The sequence below is a fragment of the Vanessa atalanta genome, chromosome 2, assembly GCF_905147765.1.
Source record: "Vanessa atalanta chromosome 2, ilVanAtal1.2, whole genome shotgun sequence".
NCBI classification, from domain to species: domain Eukaryota; kingdom Metazoa; phylum Arthropoda; class Insecta; order Lepidoptera; family Nymphalidae; genus Vanessa; species Vanessa atalanta.
Window position 1 is genome coordinate 13,664,533 of NC_061872.1, and position 16,594 is coordinate 13,681,126.

The 16,594-nt window shown below is 33.8% G+C and overlaps 2 protein-coding genes across 5 annotated transcripts in view; both read right to left on the reverse strand.

Moving 5' to 3' along the window:
* Positions 1-6,455, reverse strand: part of LOC125072039 — a 16,319-nt gene extending 9,864 nt beyond the window's left edge. For 2 of the 3 annotated variants that reach the window (XM_047682530.1, XM_047682522.1), the window contains exons 1-2: positions 6,333-6,455; positions 4,665-4,791 (exon numbers count right to left, since the gene is read on the reverse strand). In XM_047682530.1, the coding sequence (XP_047538486.1) occupies positions 4,665-4,791; positions 6,333-6,426 (221 nt within the window). In that variant the 5' untranslated portion in view covers positions 6,427-6,455. Of the gene's footprint in view, positions 1-4,234; positions 4,404-4,664; positions 4,792-6,332 lie in introns of all 3 variants that reach the window. The other variant, XR_007119949.1, reaches the window with a different exon arrangement.
* A 6,056-nt stretch (positions 6,456-12,511) lies between these two features.
* LOC125070978 (innexin shaking-B-like) overlaps positions 12,512-16,594 on the reverse strand; it is a 64,416-nt gene continuing 60,333 nt past the window's right edge. For both annotated transcript variants that reach the window (XM_047681026.1, XM_047681017.1), the window contains exons 4-5: positions 15,195-15,318; positions 12,512-14,828 (exon numbers count right to left, since the gene is read on the reverse strand). In XM_047681026.1, coding sequence (XP_047536982.1) covers positions 14,423-14,828; positions 15,195-15,318 — 530 coding nt within the window. In that variant the 3' untranslated portion in view covers positions 12,512-14,422. The remainder of the gene's footprint in view (positions 14,829-15,194; positions 15,319-16,594) is intronic.

Genomic DNA, 16,594 nt, shown 5'->3' on the forward strand with positions numbered 1-16,594 from the left:
ACAGCTCGTTTTTGGTGAGAGTCGCCAAAATTTGGAACGACCTGCCTGGGTCTATTTTTCCTGATGAGTTGAACTCTGGAACCTTTACGAGTAGAGTGAACAGGTTTCTTTTGGATGGGCGTGTACCACCTTCGTCTTCATCTACACTTTCCATCAGGTGAGATGGAAGACAAACGCCTATTCCACTACAACGATAAAAAAAATAAATAAGCATCAGTAGATCACCACCCTCCATAGACATTAGCGCTAGCCAATGCGGCACCAACCTTGGCAACTAAGTGGTTACGTCCTTGTGGTTATGCCCTAGTGCCTATAGTTACACTGCTTCATTCAAACTTCAAACCGGAAAACAAAAATACAAAGTATTGCTGTTTGTTAGCAGAATATCCGATGAGTGGATGGTACCACCAAGAAGTGAGATTGTAAATAAAAACTAAACTTCAGTTATCTCAGAAAATGAAAATAAGATCAAGGTATCAATGTACGTCACTGAGCAATTGTTACTTTATTTAAGATGTTTATATGGGTCACGTCTGGGGTACCCCACGGCTCTCACTAACTTATTGTTGGTTTACGAATTCAATGAATTTCAGGTAGTATTTAGCATAAGTATTTGTATATTGTCTTAAAAATCTAATAATAATTATATTGGTTTTATAAAATGTACTTATAAGGTAAGTTTATTCTACAAATGTTGTTTACGTTCTTAATGGTGACGCACTTCGTTTTGTTTAACCTTTTAAAATTGTTACTTAAGTGTCCAGTAATAAATGTATAAAAAGTTTGTATTATACTTAGTACATTAAAACATTAGTATTACAACAAAATAATGTACGTAATTAGAAAACGTTACATGATATCCGTAACCATTAGATATGCTGATAATAAGTACGAAACAAGGTCGTACTAGAAAAAAGTACGGATTGAATCTTATTGAATTTCATCAGCTCAGACTGTTGACAGTTAGCAATAGCAGCAAAAAACACAACACGATTAACTTGAACATATCTAGAAGAATATCGTTGTAGTGACCCCTCACTTGAATACATCGTTCTGAAGTGCTAGGAACGTATTAGACAAACAATATTATTTATATTGACAAGTGTGAGACTGGCATTGTCATTCAGCATTAGGCCATTTCATAACCGATCAGCAGCGTCGCGGGATATGCACGGAGCGTCCACATTTTACGGAGAGAATATTTTGTCGGTGCCAATGCGCTAGGTTGATACGTTATATTAGTGTAGTAGTCCTAATATGAATTAACAATAAATAGTTTAGCTGTTCTATGCTTCGAATCAAAATTTCTAAATAATTTATAATAATGATAATCCTACTACTAACTACTACTACTACTACTACTACTACTAATAACTCCTCAATAGTTAAGAGCACAGGCGTGAAACTTAGTATGTGCATTTAATTGTGATATCTCGTTCTTAGGGCCATTGTTATATATCTATTGTATTTAGGATTGACTCCTCACGAGAGAATTGCTCGGCAGTTTTGTAAACGCATGCAATTATCATAGCCTGTTCTAATTCAAATTAAGATGGTTTTCTTGTTATTCAGATCTCTGCAATTACCGGTAAAATATATGTAGTTGCAAATTCTATCATGCTGGATTTAGACGGTACACAAAATGCAGGTTAGCTTTTCGGCGTTGGCAACGCCTATGTTGCTTTAGTAACGTCAAGACACAAGAAAGTACTGATGAATAGAATTGTAGTAAATTAACTGACACATTACCGAACAAGACAACAATAACTTATAGACGTTCCTGCTCTTACTGTGCCTCGTGGAAGTAGTCGTGATGATGGTAAGAGGCCTGTTGGACTGACATTGGTTCCCTGAGAACGAGAACCTTCCCTTGTGTGGGACGCTACATACTTGGACACGCTGGCACGGCCTTATATCCGAGAAACAATGTTAAGATCCAGTGCCGCTGCGGAAAAAGCTGATACAAAAAAGATCCAAATATTCGTGTCTTATGTCAAATTACTTTTTTGTCCCATTTGCTGTCAAAACACATTGCCCTTGGAGTAGTAGTGCAAAAAGCTACATTAAAAGTGTAACACCTCGCCTTATTGCCTCCACTGGTGATAGGTGGGCTGATTCTTTTTTGACCAAAGGAATTGCGATACAACGGGGAAATGCTTGCCACTATTCTACGCGGTCATGATTTATACAGTATTTATTTTTAATTAATATATGTATATATTTAAGGACTTCATGTTAATAATGTTAAGAGTTATTTTTTTACACATTGTATAACTATAATTTATTAGAATAATTTAATTAATAATATGTCGATCGACTATTTTTAGAATATGTTGTAATATTTTAATTTTTCTGATGAATACTGGCCGAATGTCTGATACTGGTCGGTAAGACGGTAACGAAATCGAAAAAGAAGGTAACGAAATCGAACGCGGCGGCAGTGTTTTGGTTATAATGTTAATTATTTTTAAATAATGTGAAATATAGGGAGATTTGGGGAATACGGCATGTATTGTGAAACACGGATTAGTGGGTAAAATAAATGTTAAAATAGTGTTAATAAATGAATCTGGAAGAATATCGTTGTTTAAACTTGCGACCATCCTAAGAATAATTCATATTAAACATAAACTTGTTTGTTGGAAAAAAAATCACATAGAGATTTACAGGCTCTTCAACAGGCCTAGTGTCAATTAACTATTTTAAGAAAATGTAAGTATTTCTTTTTACTTGAAAAGTATCCTATCACTCCAATGCCGCCATTTACACGTATTCCGACGTATTTCAGCCGTCTTTTGTAACAAATCGTACCAAACTTGGGTAGTTTTTGTTATTTGTTATTATACTAGAAATTTAATTTATTGAATTAAAAAAAATAGAGCTTCTTTAACCGAATCAATATGTTTTTCTTATTTTTGAAATCTATATATGTATGAGCAAAGTTACTAGTTAACGTAATTGTATGCTTCATTTATTTAGGCTGTATTCATGTTTTATTTATTTAATTTCTCTTTGTGATGTACAATGATGAATGAAAAGTATAAAGTAGTTTCACATCGTAAGGATTTTTGAAAATACCAACAACACAACAGACAGACAACTTTATATGAATTTAAAGTAACTGTTATATCCTGGTATGACCTACTGTATGCTCCTGGTACATGAGCTGCTAAAACTAAATAAGATTACAGACGAAAACCCCGTATTTGTAAGTATACACCGTTGTTATCTATGCACTATTTCCATCTCATAGGTAGTTCATTGATCCCTTTACTAAAAAAACCATGGTGGCGAGAATCAATAAACTCTTTGAAGCCGGTCTGGACTGCCGCATCGGAGTTGAATTTTTTTTCCTTGTAGGAAGTTGTCCAAATTCGGGAAAAAATGGTAATCTGTTGGAGCAAGGTCCGGGGAGTACGGTAGATGTCGCAGTCAATCCAATTGTATCTTAACTTAGTGGATGTTTGTTGTGCAGTGTGTGGTCTTATCTGTCGTGAAGCAGCAGTGGCATAGAGCGATTGACTGTGAATCTGGGTTGTTTATCAGCTAGTTCTTACTTCATGGTTTGCAGTCGCTGACAAAAGGTATTTGCTGTAATCGTTTGACCAGATTTTTGAAATCTGTAGTGAATGACACCGGCGCTAGTCCACCATACACTCACAAGTAACTTTTTCTGAGTCAATTTTCGTTTTGGGCAGGATTTGGCTGGGTCTCCAGGATTCAGCAGTTTGATGGATCCGCTACCACAATAACTTTTAATTCTGAAGTTCTGGATTTCTGGGTTAGTTCTGAAGGTCGAAATTTCCAGAACGAAAACATTGAAACCAAAATCGTACCGTGCTTTCTTTTGCGACACCAGAGCCGTACATTTTATTATTAATAATAATTATAAAAAATAAATGAATGACTGTTTTCAAAACTCAGCTAAATTAATTTATAAATTTAAATTTGGAATTCTTAACCAAAGAAGAGATATTTCAGATCAAATTGGTCAGTACGACAGAACGCTAATTTCATATGTAGAGACCTAATATAAGGCTAAGTTGCAAGAGTTCACTCGTACATACTTACATTGCAAGTCAAATAAAAGCTTGTAAAAAATATATGCTACAAAGGTTGTAGTCAGAAATTGAAATCTTGGAATTAATAATAAAACAAATATCATTAGGAATAAAATCTTTTAATTATAATATTTAGGTAATGTCATTTACCTAAATTGTTATAGCAATGCATTGCATTTAGTTCAGTTCATGTTAGCTGTGTAACTGTACAGATAGACACGTAAATGGAGATCTAACGGGGCTTAAGCACAAGGACAAACAGCCCGTGGACAGCAGTCTGGATAGAACTTCTCTACGTCCGCTACTTTCTCACAGGGTGGCTCCACAGCTACCGCACCACATCTGTAAAATAAATTATTACATAGAAAAAAAAATTAACATGCTCTGTGTACGATCAAAGCTAAAAAAGTAACAGCCTGATAAAAACCCCACCACTTGGCTAAGGGGACCTGTATTTGATTTGAAAGAAATTTGAAAGTTATTGCACAACGCTGTTCCAATGTGGAATGGAAATATTTTCATCTGACACAAGCATTTTTTCTCGTGATGATTACAAATATAAACATTTTGTGTTAATCTAAAAAATAATAAAAAGTAACTCACGTCACATATGTGATCTGCGTCGTGCTACATCTGTACTCCATACAATTACCCGGAGTCTTGGATGGCCTTGCCTGACCGAATGGGATGACCGCTTTCAGATCATCTATGTAACATCCTTCTTGATCTTCTGTTATAAAAAAAAACAACTTATTTACATACACATACATATCTGGAAAGATGGATATTATATCAATTACGCTAGAAGGGCTAAACGGATCTGATTCGGATATGATTTGTAATCGGATTGAATTTGGCACAGAGGTAGACTTAGCCTGAAATAGCACATATATTGCTTTTTTAGCCTGGAAAAACGTGCCTAACACCTGTTTCCTTCCCCCTCACCCCCAGCGTGCTTCTTTTTTGTTGGATGAAAACAGTTTCAATAGCTGTAGCGTTACCCCATAGCCAAATACCTTAAGACATAATTACTATGAAATTAACCAGAGTATATTAGTCGAGCAGTATCAACATCAGATAGTTGTCTTACTTTTCTAGCTGCGTATGGTGCGGAGCTGAGCCTCTCATTCAGGTACGATATATGACTAAAGTATTTAAGGTTATTTAAGGTAAGGTTAAATTTAGATTACTATTGTTTAGTTTGTTCTAAATTTTGCTTTCTTACATTAAAGCAAACAGTATAAATATTATTTTTTTTCACATTTAGAACAATTATTTTTTTGTAAACCAACTTTTTTTCAGTGATAAAGCATTTTAACATCATTATAATTATCTTTTTTTGTCTGACAACGCTAAAAAGAAATGAGACAACATCAGCAGACAATACAATATCACATATAAAATAAAAAGGAATGGGTGAATATAAAATAGAATGGGTGTTCCACAATTAATCCTTGTGGAACACCCATTCTTTTAATAGATTCAGAATACTTTATTCCATTAACAGTCACCTGTTGAAATAATGAAGTATGAATCAATGAGATCAAGAGCTTCACCATTAACACCGACATGTTTTACTTTGGACAAAACAGTTTCGTGCTCTACACAATCAAATGCTTTGGATAAATCACAGAACACGCCAATAGCATTCTGTGATTTATCAATTGATCTATTTCAAAGTATGGCTTATACGTCTAAGGAGTGCCATTAGAGCATCAGTTCTTAAGCGCCCCCTGGTTAAGCCGAATTGTTCACTGTGAAAACGAGTACTTATACTAAATTGAACTAAATTGAATTGTTCAAATATTTTGCTCAGCGATGGAAGTAAAGAAATAAGTCTATAATTACAAGGATTGCTGTTGGAACATTTTAATAAATGTACTGTAATGTGTGTCAAAAAGGAAATTAACCTGTTTGTCAAAAATTATGGTTATCTACGGAGTGATATCATATCATGATTGATTAGTTCTTTCAATGTTAAGACTTTTAATTTTAATACCTTTATAATATTTAATGCAGTAACTCGTTCAGAAGAAAATTCAACGCTACATTTAAGAACATTTCATCTAACATTTCATCTTTTTTATCATACCGTATTAAATATTAAAAATAACTTTATATTTTGTTTTAATAATATATTTTATTTAAATGATTTAAATATATTATTTTACAAAAACTACAAATTCATAGAATATTTTAAAAATATTGTTACACACTAGTTAAGTATATAAGTTTTGTCAGCAGTGGATCAAGAAAGGTAACAATTCTTACTGAATTCATCAGGTTTCGTCTCCAAAGGTCCGATGCTGAGAGCAGCATAACCGACGCACAGACACGCAGACAACACAACCAGCAACTTGAACATGTTGGAACAAATGTCACCAATGAATTGACACAAAGTTTGACCGTCGTGGCCTTTTATTGCTGTGAACAAGTCAACATACAAATTTTATAAACTAGCGGTCCGCCCCGGCTTCGCACGGATGTAGTTTATTAATAAAGAATATGATATTTGTGCCTAGCAAAATTTACTTTTTTGTATAAATAATTAGTTTAGAAACGAGAAATAAGAATTATAGTTTTAATGTAGACCAGAATAGACAAGAGACAGGACAGTTTTTTAACCAACAAAACTCTTTTGGTACGCTTATATGGCTCACGCTGACTAAACCTTAGGAAATATGTAGATCCAAACAATCTTCTAGAAAATTGTAGATCTAACAAAGGCATAGAGGAAAGTCTTTTCTACTAAGGTACACTCTTATTAACCATTTTTTTAAATTACAGATTAGTAAAAAGCTACAGGGCATTAGTGAAGCCATTTTTTTCCAATTCATTATTAATCCTTATTCACTTAAATATGATTATTATGGATATTCAATAAGTATTAATATTATCTTTTATATACTGATATATCATTTGAATAAATACTTTAGTAGGTATCACCGTTTCCAAATTCCGTGCAAACAAAATAAAATGTTCGCTGCGAAACAGGTGGTCGGATGGCAACAGGCTGTAACAATAAATTTTGACCTTGGGTGTTAAAATTATCCAAATTTAAGTAAAATGTATCTATATTTCACAGTAAAATTTATCTACTGGCTGTAAGCTTAGAACTTACCAACTACGCAACGGATTTTAATGCGGTTTTCATCAATAAAAGAGTCATCAACTAAGATAGAAATTTATATTAAAGAAAAGCCGAAACTTTCAGATTTCGTAGCCGGAAAAAAGAAATAAAAAAACATCTTTTCTTCAATTTAAAACTTGTATATATACAAGTATATACCCTTATAGTCATAAATAGCAGCTATGTTTGAATGTTCAAAATCAAAATATACTTATAATATTAGTTAGTTGTCTAACTTTTCTAACCGCGTATGCCGCGGAGCTGAGTCTTCCTGTCGGGGACGATAAATGAGGACTCCACTGAAGTCTGGAAAACAATGCTATTCCTAAAAACACCGTGGTATTACACTAGAAAAAGGAAGGGACCCAAAATTGATCCTTAAGGAACACCCATTTTTACCGTATATACGGAAGATTTTATGCCATTAATGAAAACTTGCTGGACTCTTTGAATTAAGTATGAAGCAATGAGATCAAGAGCTTTATTTTTAATATCGTAGTATTTGAGCTTATAAAGAAGTGTATCGTGTTCTACACAATCAAATGCTTTAGACAAATCACAGAATACTCCAATAGCATTATGTGATTTTTCTCAAGCATTGTAAATAATTATGTATGTTTGAGAAGTGCTATTCGCACATCAGTTGTTTAGCGACCTCTTGTAAAACGGAATTGCTCACTATGAAAAATAGTATTTGAACCGAAATGGACGGGAAGTTGATATAAAATATTGTTTTCGAATATTTTACTCAAAGAAGCGTGTAATTACTGGGATTGCATCTGTTTCTAGTTTTATATACCGGTACAACTTTACTACATTTTAACAAGTTAGAAAATGAACCCGTGTCCAAACTCTTGTTAAAAATTACTGCTATATACGGAGCAATATCGTATATGATGTTATTAATAATTTTTACCGAAATGCCCCATATGTCGTTAGTTTTTTTTAAAATATTGATGGTTATAAATATCTATTACAGAGACTTTCAAATAATCTTTAAAATCAATAACGCATTTAGAAACATTATTATTTAATAATCTAGCTACATCTAATGTAGATGATTTTAAATGACATGTTATTTTATTAGGTAATGTTATCAAAATATATTTCAAATAAATTTGCAACTTTTAATTCAGAAGCTACTACCTGTGTTCATTTTGATTGGTATCATTTCCTTTTTAGGTTTGCCACAAACATTTCCAATAAAGAATAAAGGCCACATGGGATGTCCCATGTGGCCTTTATTCTATAATCGGATTTCAAGATTTTGTTTTTTATGTATAAAGACTTAGTTTATTTTTTTATGTATAAAGACTTAGTTTCCATTTATATGGATACTATTTAAAAAAAATTGGAATATTTATTGACTTATTCTAGAAAGGCTACGTTTCGATTCCATTGCTCAACACACACACACATACTCAACAGGGGGCAGGTTGACGCCTGCGTACTCCATCGGGGAAGTTCCATAGTAGACATTCAGGGTGTTGAACGGGAGGGTGGAGGAGGAGGTGGAGTTTCTGACGGACTACAGTATACGTTCGTTTCGAGATCACAGGTCACCAAGACCCAGAGGGTGCCGACCACGCCGCCTAGGTCTCTGGGACAGTTTTCCTCCAGGAGCGAGAGGTCCTATAGCCAGGGGGCGATGGGAAGCTGGTCCAGTGTCGGGTAGGCTACGGCGTTACACAGGGCTCGGTTCTCAACTCAATACTATGGAACGTTGTGCTACACAGTCACCGTCGTCGGGATTTTAATACATTGTTAATCTTTATTCAGATAAATATATGAACTTACTTGGGTATTGAATTATGATTAATATTTTCTTTTATAATATATCATTTGAATAAATACTTTAGTAGATATCACCGCTTCTAAATTACGTGCAAACAAAAAGCAGGTGGTCGGATCAGCTGTAACAACCAATTTTGACCTTGGTCGTTAACATTATCCATTATAAATATAAGTAACATTTGATCTATGTTTCACAGTAAAATTATACTAATCTAAGGCTAAATAATAAAACAGCTAAAATTGTAAAATTTAGCACACCAAACGTGCAATAAGTAAAACCCGATGTACTTATCAATGGGGAATCGATGGATCCAGTTGAAACTACTGAATTTCTTGGCCTTGGTCAACTGCACATACGTCAATTTTCATGCCATTATGATAGTCCGTTCTAACTATAATTAAGCTGGTGTTCTCGTCAATCAGCACAAATCTCTGCAATACCGGCAAAATATATGATGTTGCAAATTATATCATACTGGGCTGACGCGGTCTGCTAAATTCAGGGTAACTCTTTAGTGTTGGCCACGTCTATGTTGCTTTAGTATCGTCAAGTCACAAGAAAGCATTGATGTATAAAATTATAGTACATTTGGTGGTATATTTTTAAATATTTTGCTTTTGTTGAGACAAATATGTAACTACTGCGGTTCGGTTGCCCCTCTGATATTTTTCTGAACTTTCTAACAATTACTTAGATATTGTAGTCTCTATTCATTTACGATTATGTTTTAAAATATTAATTGAAAACGTGTGTTAAGAACTTTGCTTCATTAGATTAAAACAATTATGTTTCTTTTTCACATTAACAGCCTGTAAATTTCCCACTGCTGGGCTAAGGCCTCCTCTCCCTTCGAGGAGTAGGTATGGAGCATATTCCACCACGCTGCTCCAATGCGGATTGGTGGAATACACATGTGGCAGAATTTCGTTGAAATTAGACTCATGTAGGTTTCCTCACGATGTTTTCCTTCACTGCCGAGCACGAGATGAATTATAAACACAAATTAAATACATGAAAGTTCAGTGGTGCTTGCCTGGGTTTGAACTCGAAATCATCGGTTAAGATGCACGTGTACTAACCACTGGGCCATCTCGGCTCATCATGTACGTATACATGTATGTATAATAACAATTATGTATTATAAATATTTATAATGTATATATGTAAAAAATCGGGTTTGATCCCCCAATCCATTACAAAATTTACATTTTATATCCACTAGACTATCTCGGCTCATCTCTTGTCTCAGCTCATAACTGTATGCATAATTAATATTCATAATGAACAGAAACTAAGAGTCAATGTTAACTATCAGACTTTACTTAGCTGAACTTCGTATGTACCACCCACTCATCAGATATTCCACCGTCAAACAGCAGTACTTAATATTCCGGCTTGAAGGTTGTGTAAGTCAGTGTAATTAGCACAAGGGATAAAACATCATAGTTCCGAAAGTTGCCATGCAACAAATGCATGATTGGTGCTGCGCATTGGTGATGTAACTAAAGGTGTATATTTCTTAAAACGCCAATGTCTGTTGTCGGTAGTGACCATTACCGTCTGGTGGTCCACTCATCCGCTTAACTATTTTATATAATAAAAAGTAAAAATTACCAAGCCGTGTCATTATAGCATGTAGAAATAAAATGGGATCCTTTCCTCATAGCCTCGATGAGCGATATACGGAACGTTCGAAGCGAACTTTATCGTTAAATTTAATCTTTTCCGTAATTGCTGTGTTCTTAAATCGTATTTATAACCATAGAACTAGTCCTGTTTCTTGTCCTGTTCTGTCAATTTCTTCTTTATTAAAAAAAAACAAACGAAGATAGGCGAAGAAATGATTCGCAAAATTCGTTTTCTTAAAAGATTTTAGTGCAAAAAAACAGTTAAGTGATACAACTCTCAAGCAAACTTTAAGTTTAAGAAGTCTATTTGCAATAATCACTATGTTCTTTGAAATTTTAATTTTGTATTGTAAATCCTTTCCTTTTGGTTTCAAAAGCCACACACTACGGTACCTAATTACACGGGTAGGTTCAAGCAAATTTACACTTGCTGTTACTTTCGTAGTTCGATTGAACGGCCATCCTAAATGACAGATGCTTTATCAGGCGTACAACTCTGTAACAAAATCAAATATTTTGCCATTAAAGAATGAGGTAGTTCGAAATTTGAGTCTACAAGCTACTTATGCATAGCTATATCACCAGCTATATCTTATGGAATTGCCTATATAAGGTATGGCTTTCTTCATTTGAAACATTTCAGGATATCCTGATCCTGAGATGTAACTATCGTCAGCTATATTCTTATGTTGATACTGGTTAGCGTTAGGCGTTGCCGGAAATCTTACTCTAACTATATTAATATTTGCCTGCCTGAAAATAGTTGCTCGGCTCTCACTTTTATCCTTAATGAAATTGTAACCTTCGTTTTTTATTTTATTTTACAAATGAAATCTAAGAATAAATGAAAGAATTCCTATATTTTCTTAACTAACGTTGTTGGTGACTTACTAGTGTGGCGTGTACCTATTTAAGTTATTTTCTTAATTATAATTGAGATGAGTAAAACTTAGCTCTTTTGTAAAGTATTATAATGTGTTAAAAAATCTTGTAAAATAACAATTCAAGTGATTGTAAGAGCATTTGAACTATATATTTTGATTTTAATGAGCAATATTATTATATTCTTTTCAACAGCTTTTGCTAGCCATCCAACCTGACCAAAGTCAGGGACAAATTCTGATGTCGCATCTTTCGTAGAGAATTCATTTTATTTATCTCTCAGTAATCGTAGTGCTGCTATTGTAATTACTTCGAAGATGTTTTTATGAGCTTCGAAGAGGTTAGTGAATCGTCTGCACCGGATGTCTTTAATAAGGAAGAAATAACCGTCGCATTAATTTAAAACACACGTGATCTAATTTATTTTTGGAGTTGAGGCTAACGAATGTGCCTCCTGGAGGATAAGTTGTTTTTTTTATGATATGGGTTGGTGGACGGGCGATCAATTCAGTGTAACTACAGGCACAAGGGACATAATATTTCAGTTACCAAGGTCGATGCCGCAATGGCGATAAAATTAATGGTTAGTTTTTTACTTCAGAAATATCTATGAGCGGTGGGGACCGCTTATCATCAGGTGGTAAATATATAAGCCTACATATGTACTAAAAAAAATTTGCTAAGTTTGCATCTCATATTTTCATAGAGCGATTTTTATTGACGGAACAATTATTAAATACATTTGTATCGTAAGTTTTATTTTAAATAAATATACGAATCCCTTTTAAACTTTTTCTTCTTATCCCTCTGCTCTTGTCCCAAACTAGTTGGGGTCGGCGCAGCATGTCTTTTCATTTCATTCTATTCTACTATCGTCTTGTCATTTGGTCGTTTACATCTCTCTCACATCCCTCCTCACACACTCCATCCATGTCCTCAAATCTCTTTTAAAAATTATGGAAAATTAAAACGGTAGATATTTTTTCCATTATTTATTTGTTATTTTTCATGGTAACCGTCTTCTCTTTACAATGTCGCCTCTATTATAACTTTGGCACAATATTTGGCATATTTTTTCTACGTATTACAATACTGATCCGACTCTCATTTATCGTAAATCTGCATACACTTTGGTTTAAAGAGCAACGAATGAAAACAACCTGAGGTGCACCCGCTTCGTGACGAAACGCAATGGTCTTTGTTTATTACGCGGTCGACCCCGATTGTTTACATTTATTCCATTATATTAATGACTAGATAAATATGCATGTTTGTGTTACTAAGCCCCGCAAACTAGATTCAATTTATCTTAGAATTGAATGAGAACTTTCTAGAAAGCACTTACAAACATAAACACGAAATGTTTTCTCAAAAACTCAAATTACAGTAATGTAACAAATCGAAATTTATACATTTTCTAAAACGGCATCAATTAATATTTTTGTTATGATTACTGATCGTCGTTTGCTGGGCCAGTAACATAGCTATATGTCCACTTTAAACCAATAATAAATTATAAAACCTTTTATCTTACTAGATATAAATATTTATAAAGTGAACGCTTAGAGCTATAAACAATTTGTTGTGATGTTAAACAGTACTAGGGTCGTAATTAAGATACCCAAAATATAATTATCTTAGAAGAATTTAAAAGCGAACATTTTGGGTATTATAATTATAGGATTCTAGTCAACGTCTAACATTGCGATTAATACAAAACAATCGTAAAGATGGTGCCACATTATCCTTTAAATCGTTATAGACAAACAACCGTCATATTAACAATATTCTCTACTAATAAACACAACAGCTTTTTAACAACTTTACATTTTCTAACACGATTAACGCATTAGTCACAACTATACCATCGTCTAACTCGGTACTAAACTCTAAACCATTTTTGGAATCATTAATATACATTTCAAAATAATCCAAATGCAATTCAGGATTCACGAACTTACGTTCGATTATTTTTTTCAATTATTTTACAATTTCCATAATGTCAGTCACTTTCGTAAACGTACTTACTACTTTGAACACGTATGAGTGATTGTCTATTTTTATAGTTTCGTTTCGACAAAAGGAACTTATTTAGCAGTATATTGTGTTAATTTTATGGATGCTGCTTATATTCTATAAATATAAGAATCATTTCCTTTAACTGTATTAAAATTGAACGTAAAATGTCTTTTGGCGCGCAAAAGGTAAGTACGTCAGTTGTAAATGACCAAAGTGGACGCCCGACTCAAGAGCTCTGAAAGAGAGAACATATATATGTATCTATGTAATGCGTTATATATAATGCATTTTCCAATTACGATAACTAACGCTATAATACTTATTAGTTTCATTATTATTGCTTTAATTCCTTCTTGGTCTGTCAAATCCTTGCAAGTGAGAAATCGTGTAAAAGATAAACGATGTGCCATCTGTGTGCTTATTCTCGAATATTAGCTAAAGTAGAAAAAAACGAAGCGGTCTTGACAAACAGTTACTACGAGCAGCGAAACTACAAGTAAAAATACTTCTAAAAGTTGAACACTAGTTATTCTAACGGGATAGCCGTCACTGTCGACTTCGATAAGGCTTTCGATAGGATTCATCCTGAGATCACATTCTTAAATATTAAGTACAATTTATTATTTTATTGCATATTTAGAATTGCACTGTACGATTACGAGTATCTTTTAAACAAGTCTTTGATATATTATCGTACACTCCGCGTAATAACAGTCCGGCCTGGGCGAGGGGTGCCGCAAGGCAGCTGACTTAGCCCGTTTTAATTTTGCTTACATACGAACAAAGAGATTGTTCTCTTTGTAGTGTGTAGACACTTGATGAGTTCCAGCGCACTTTAGACGGGCGGGTCCATGTCGCGCTGCAACGACGTCAGTCACGTGTGGAAAACCCACCCTGGGATCGGAGGTCACGCGTCCGGAACGCCGTGAATGTGGTGCTGGTAGTTGTGATTCAGCTTATTAGCGAACTCGTGCATTATATCTCTGAATATCACGGAGTCAAGGTTCTCTCCGAGAATGTAGAGCAAGTACCAATCACCCATTTTACTCCTCCGAACGATGGTGTCGACGTTGTCTCTCCGCACCAGCCTGAAGCGCATTCTCATCATGTAGACGCGCATGCGCGGAGAGAAGATAATGACGATTCGATAGACGAGAGTGATGAAGGTGAGGGTGCCGAGTATGACGAACCAAAACCAGAGGAATATATAAATCTTCTCGTTGACGACATTCAGCGGTAAGATGCACAGCGCATCGTGTCGCTCAACCTCGCCGGAGGACCCAAACTTGTTGAATAATGTGCATTTGACCATCCTGAAAATAGGAAAATTATAACTGTCAGTTTAGATAATATATTTCAACAAACCTTACTATGATATACTTTAATAATTTAAATAATTGTATTAAATAATAATTTGATAGTAGACATATTATATATAGGTTTGATTTTTTATTGATTTATATATATGTCTACCATCTCATAGTGTCTCGTGAACAAGACATTCGTAGATAATGTCGAAATATCGAGCTCCAACAAATAAAAATAAAAATAACATGGTAAATATCCCGTTTTAATACTGTTAGTAATAAAAATAACCATGTTAATTTACAATCTTATATACATATAATTAATTAATTAATTAATTATCAATAATCAGCTACTATGGAGCTCTTATTTACCTTGGAAATATATAGATCATAGGATCTATCCGGTCCTCTTGGTCGGACTCCATGTAGGCGATCACATCCAGACCGAAGGTCATGAACTCGCCGTCGAAGAAGCGGTTCATTAGAAACATTTGCCCTGGAACAATTTAAAATAATACTTAATCAAAAGTAAAAGAGTTTAAGTGTTTTATTTCGCAATATGCGAATCAACTTTATATAATTTGAGAGAAAACGTCGGAGGAAATACAACTTAAGTAGTATGAAAATACATATAGATATAGGTATATTCCTAATATGCAACGCAAAAACAGTATTCAATGTATTCATATGAATGAATCTTCATATTATTGAAGGTAAAAGTTATTATTTTCAACGTATAGTATTACTTCCGCTAGTGTATTCAATAACAAAAACAGCTCCCTTCAGCGCGGCCAAATTTGCTGCCCATGCTGTCCCTACACGGCTGTGGCTAGGAAAACAGCGATTTATAACGAAACTATCTTAGAAATTAAAAGTTATCGAATAGACCCGTAGATGTATAATATTAAGAGCTCCTATAATTACATAAATATTTTTAACTGTTAGTATTCTAAATAAATGATTTTAGATGCTGGAATGTAGAAGTATTTACTACATAGATTTTTTTGATTTTATGTAATTCATAAAATATATACCATAAAAAAATAAAATTATTAAAAATACAGTATATCTTATTTACTGCGCATTCTTGGTAAGTTGGCTGTGTAGGCTGGACTTCTGTCTTAGTTTAAAAAAAAACGAAAAAAGAAAGTATTGCAATATGTATAATTATATATAATTTTTAAACTAACAAAACTCCACAGACGTTTTGCCTCAACTATGTTCTTTTATGTATTTTAATTCAGTTTAGTATTTTGTTTTTGCATTGCATGTTTGCATGTTTTCTAAACAGATATAATTATACGTTAAAATATGTATTTAAAATATCCGTCTCTTATTTGAACGATCTTCAGTAAGCTTAAAATTAATAATTATCTCATAACCTATCATTTCATGGCCTAACGTTTTCACAAAATGAAATATCAGTAAGCCATCTGTCGCGAGCGTCGCCCTGAATCACCAACTAGTGCAGCCATTGTAAATCATATATTGAATTAAATAACAACACCAGGCCTTTGAGAGTTATACTTCAGGTTTATCTTTTATTAAAAAAAAATTGCGGGTTTTCTGTTCGAGATTAGACTTCGGAACTGAAGTCGGAACGGACATCAAGTTCTTTTTAATGGAGGAGATTTTTGTGAAGATAAAAACAGACATAATAGATAAATAAGCGCTGACCAAAAAATGATGTGACATCGTACCCACGACGAGATTACTTTTCTTAATATTGTGTATATTCTTTTAAAATAATATGATTATTGAATTTTGTTGTA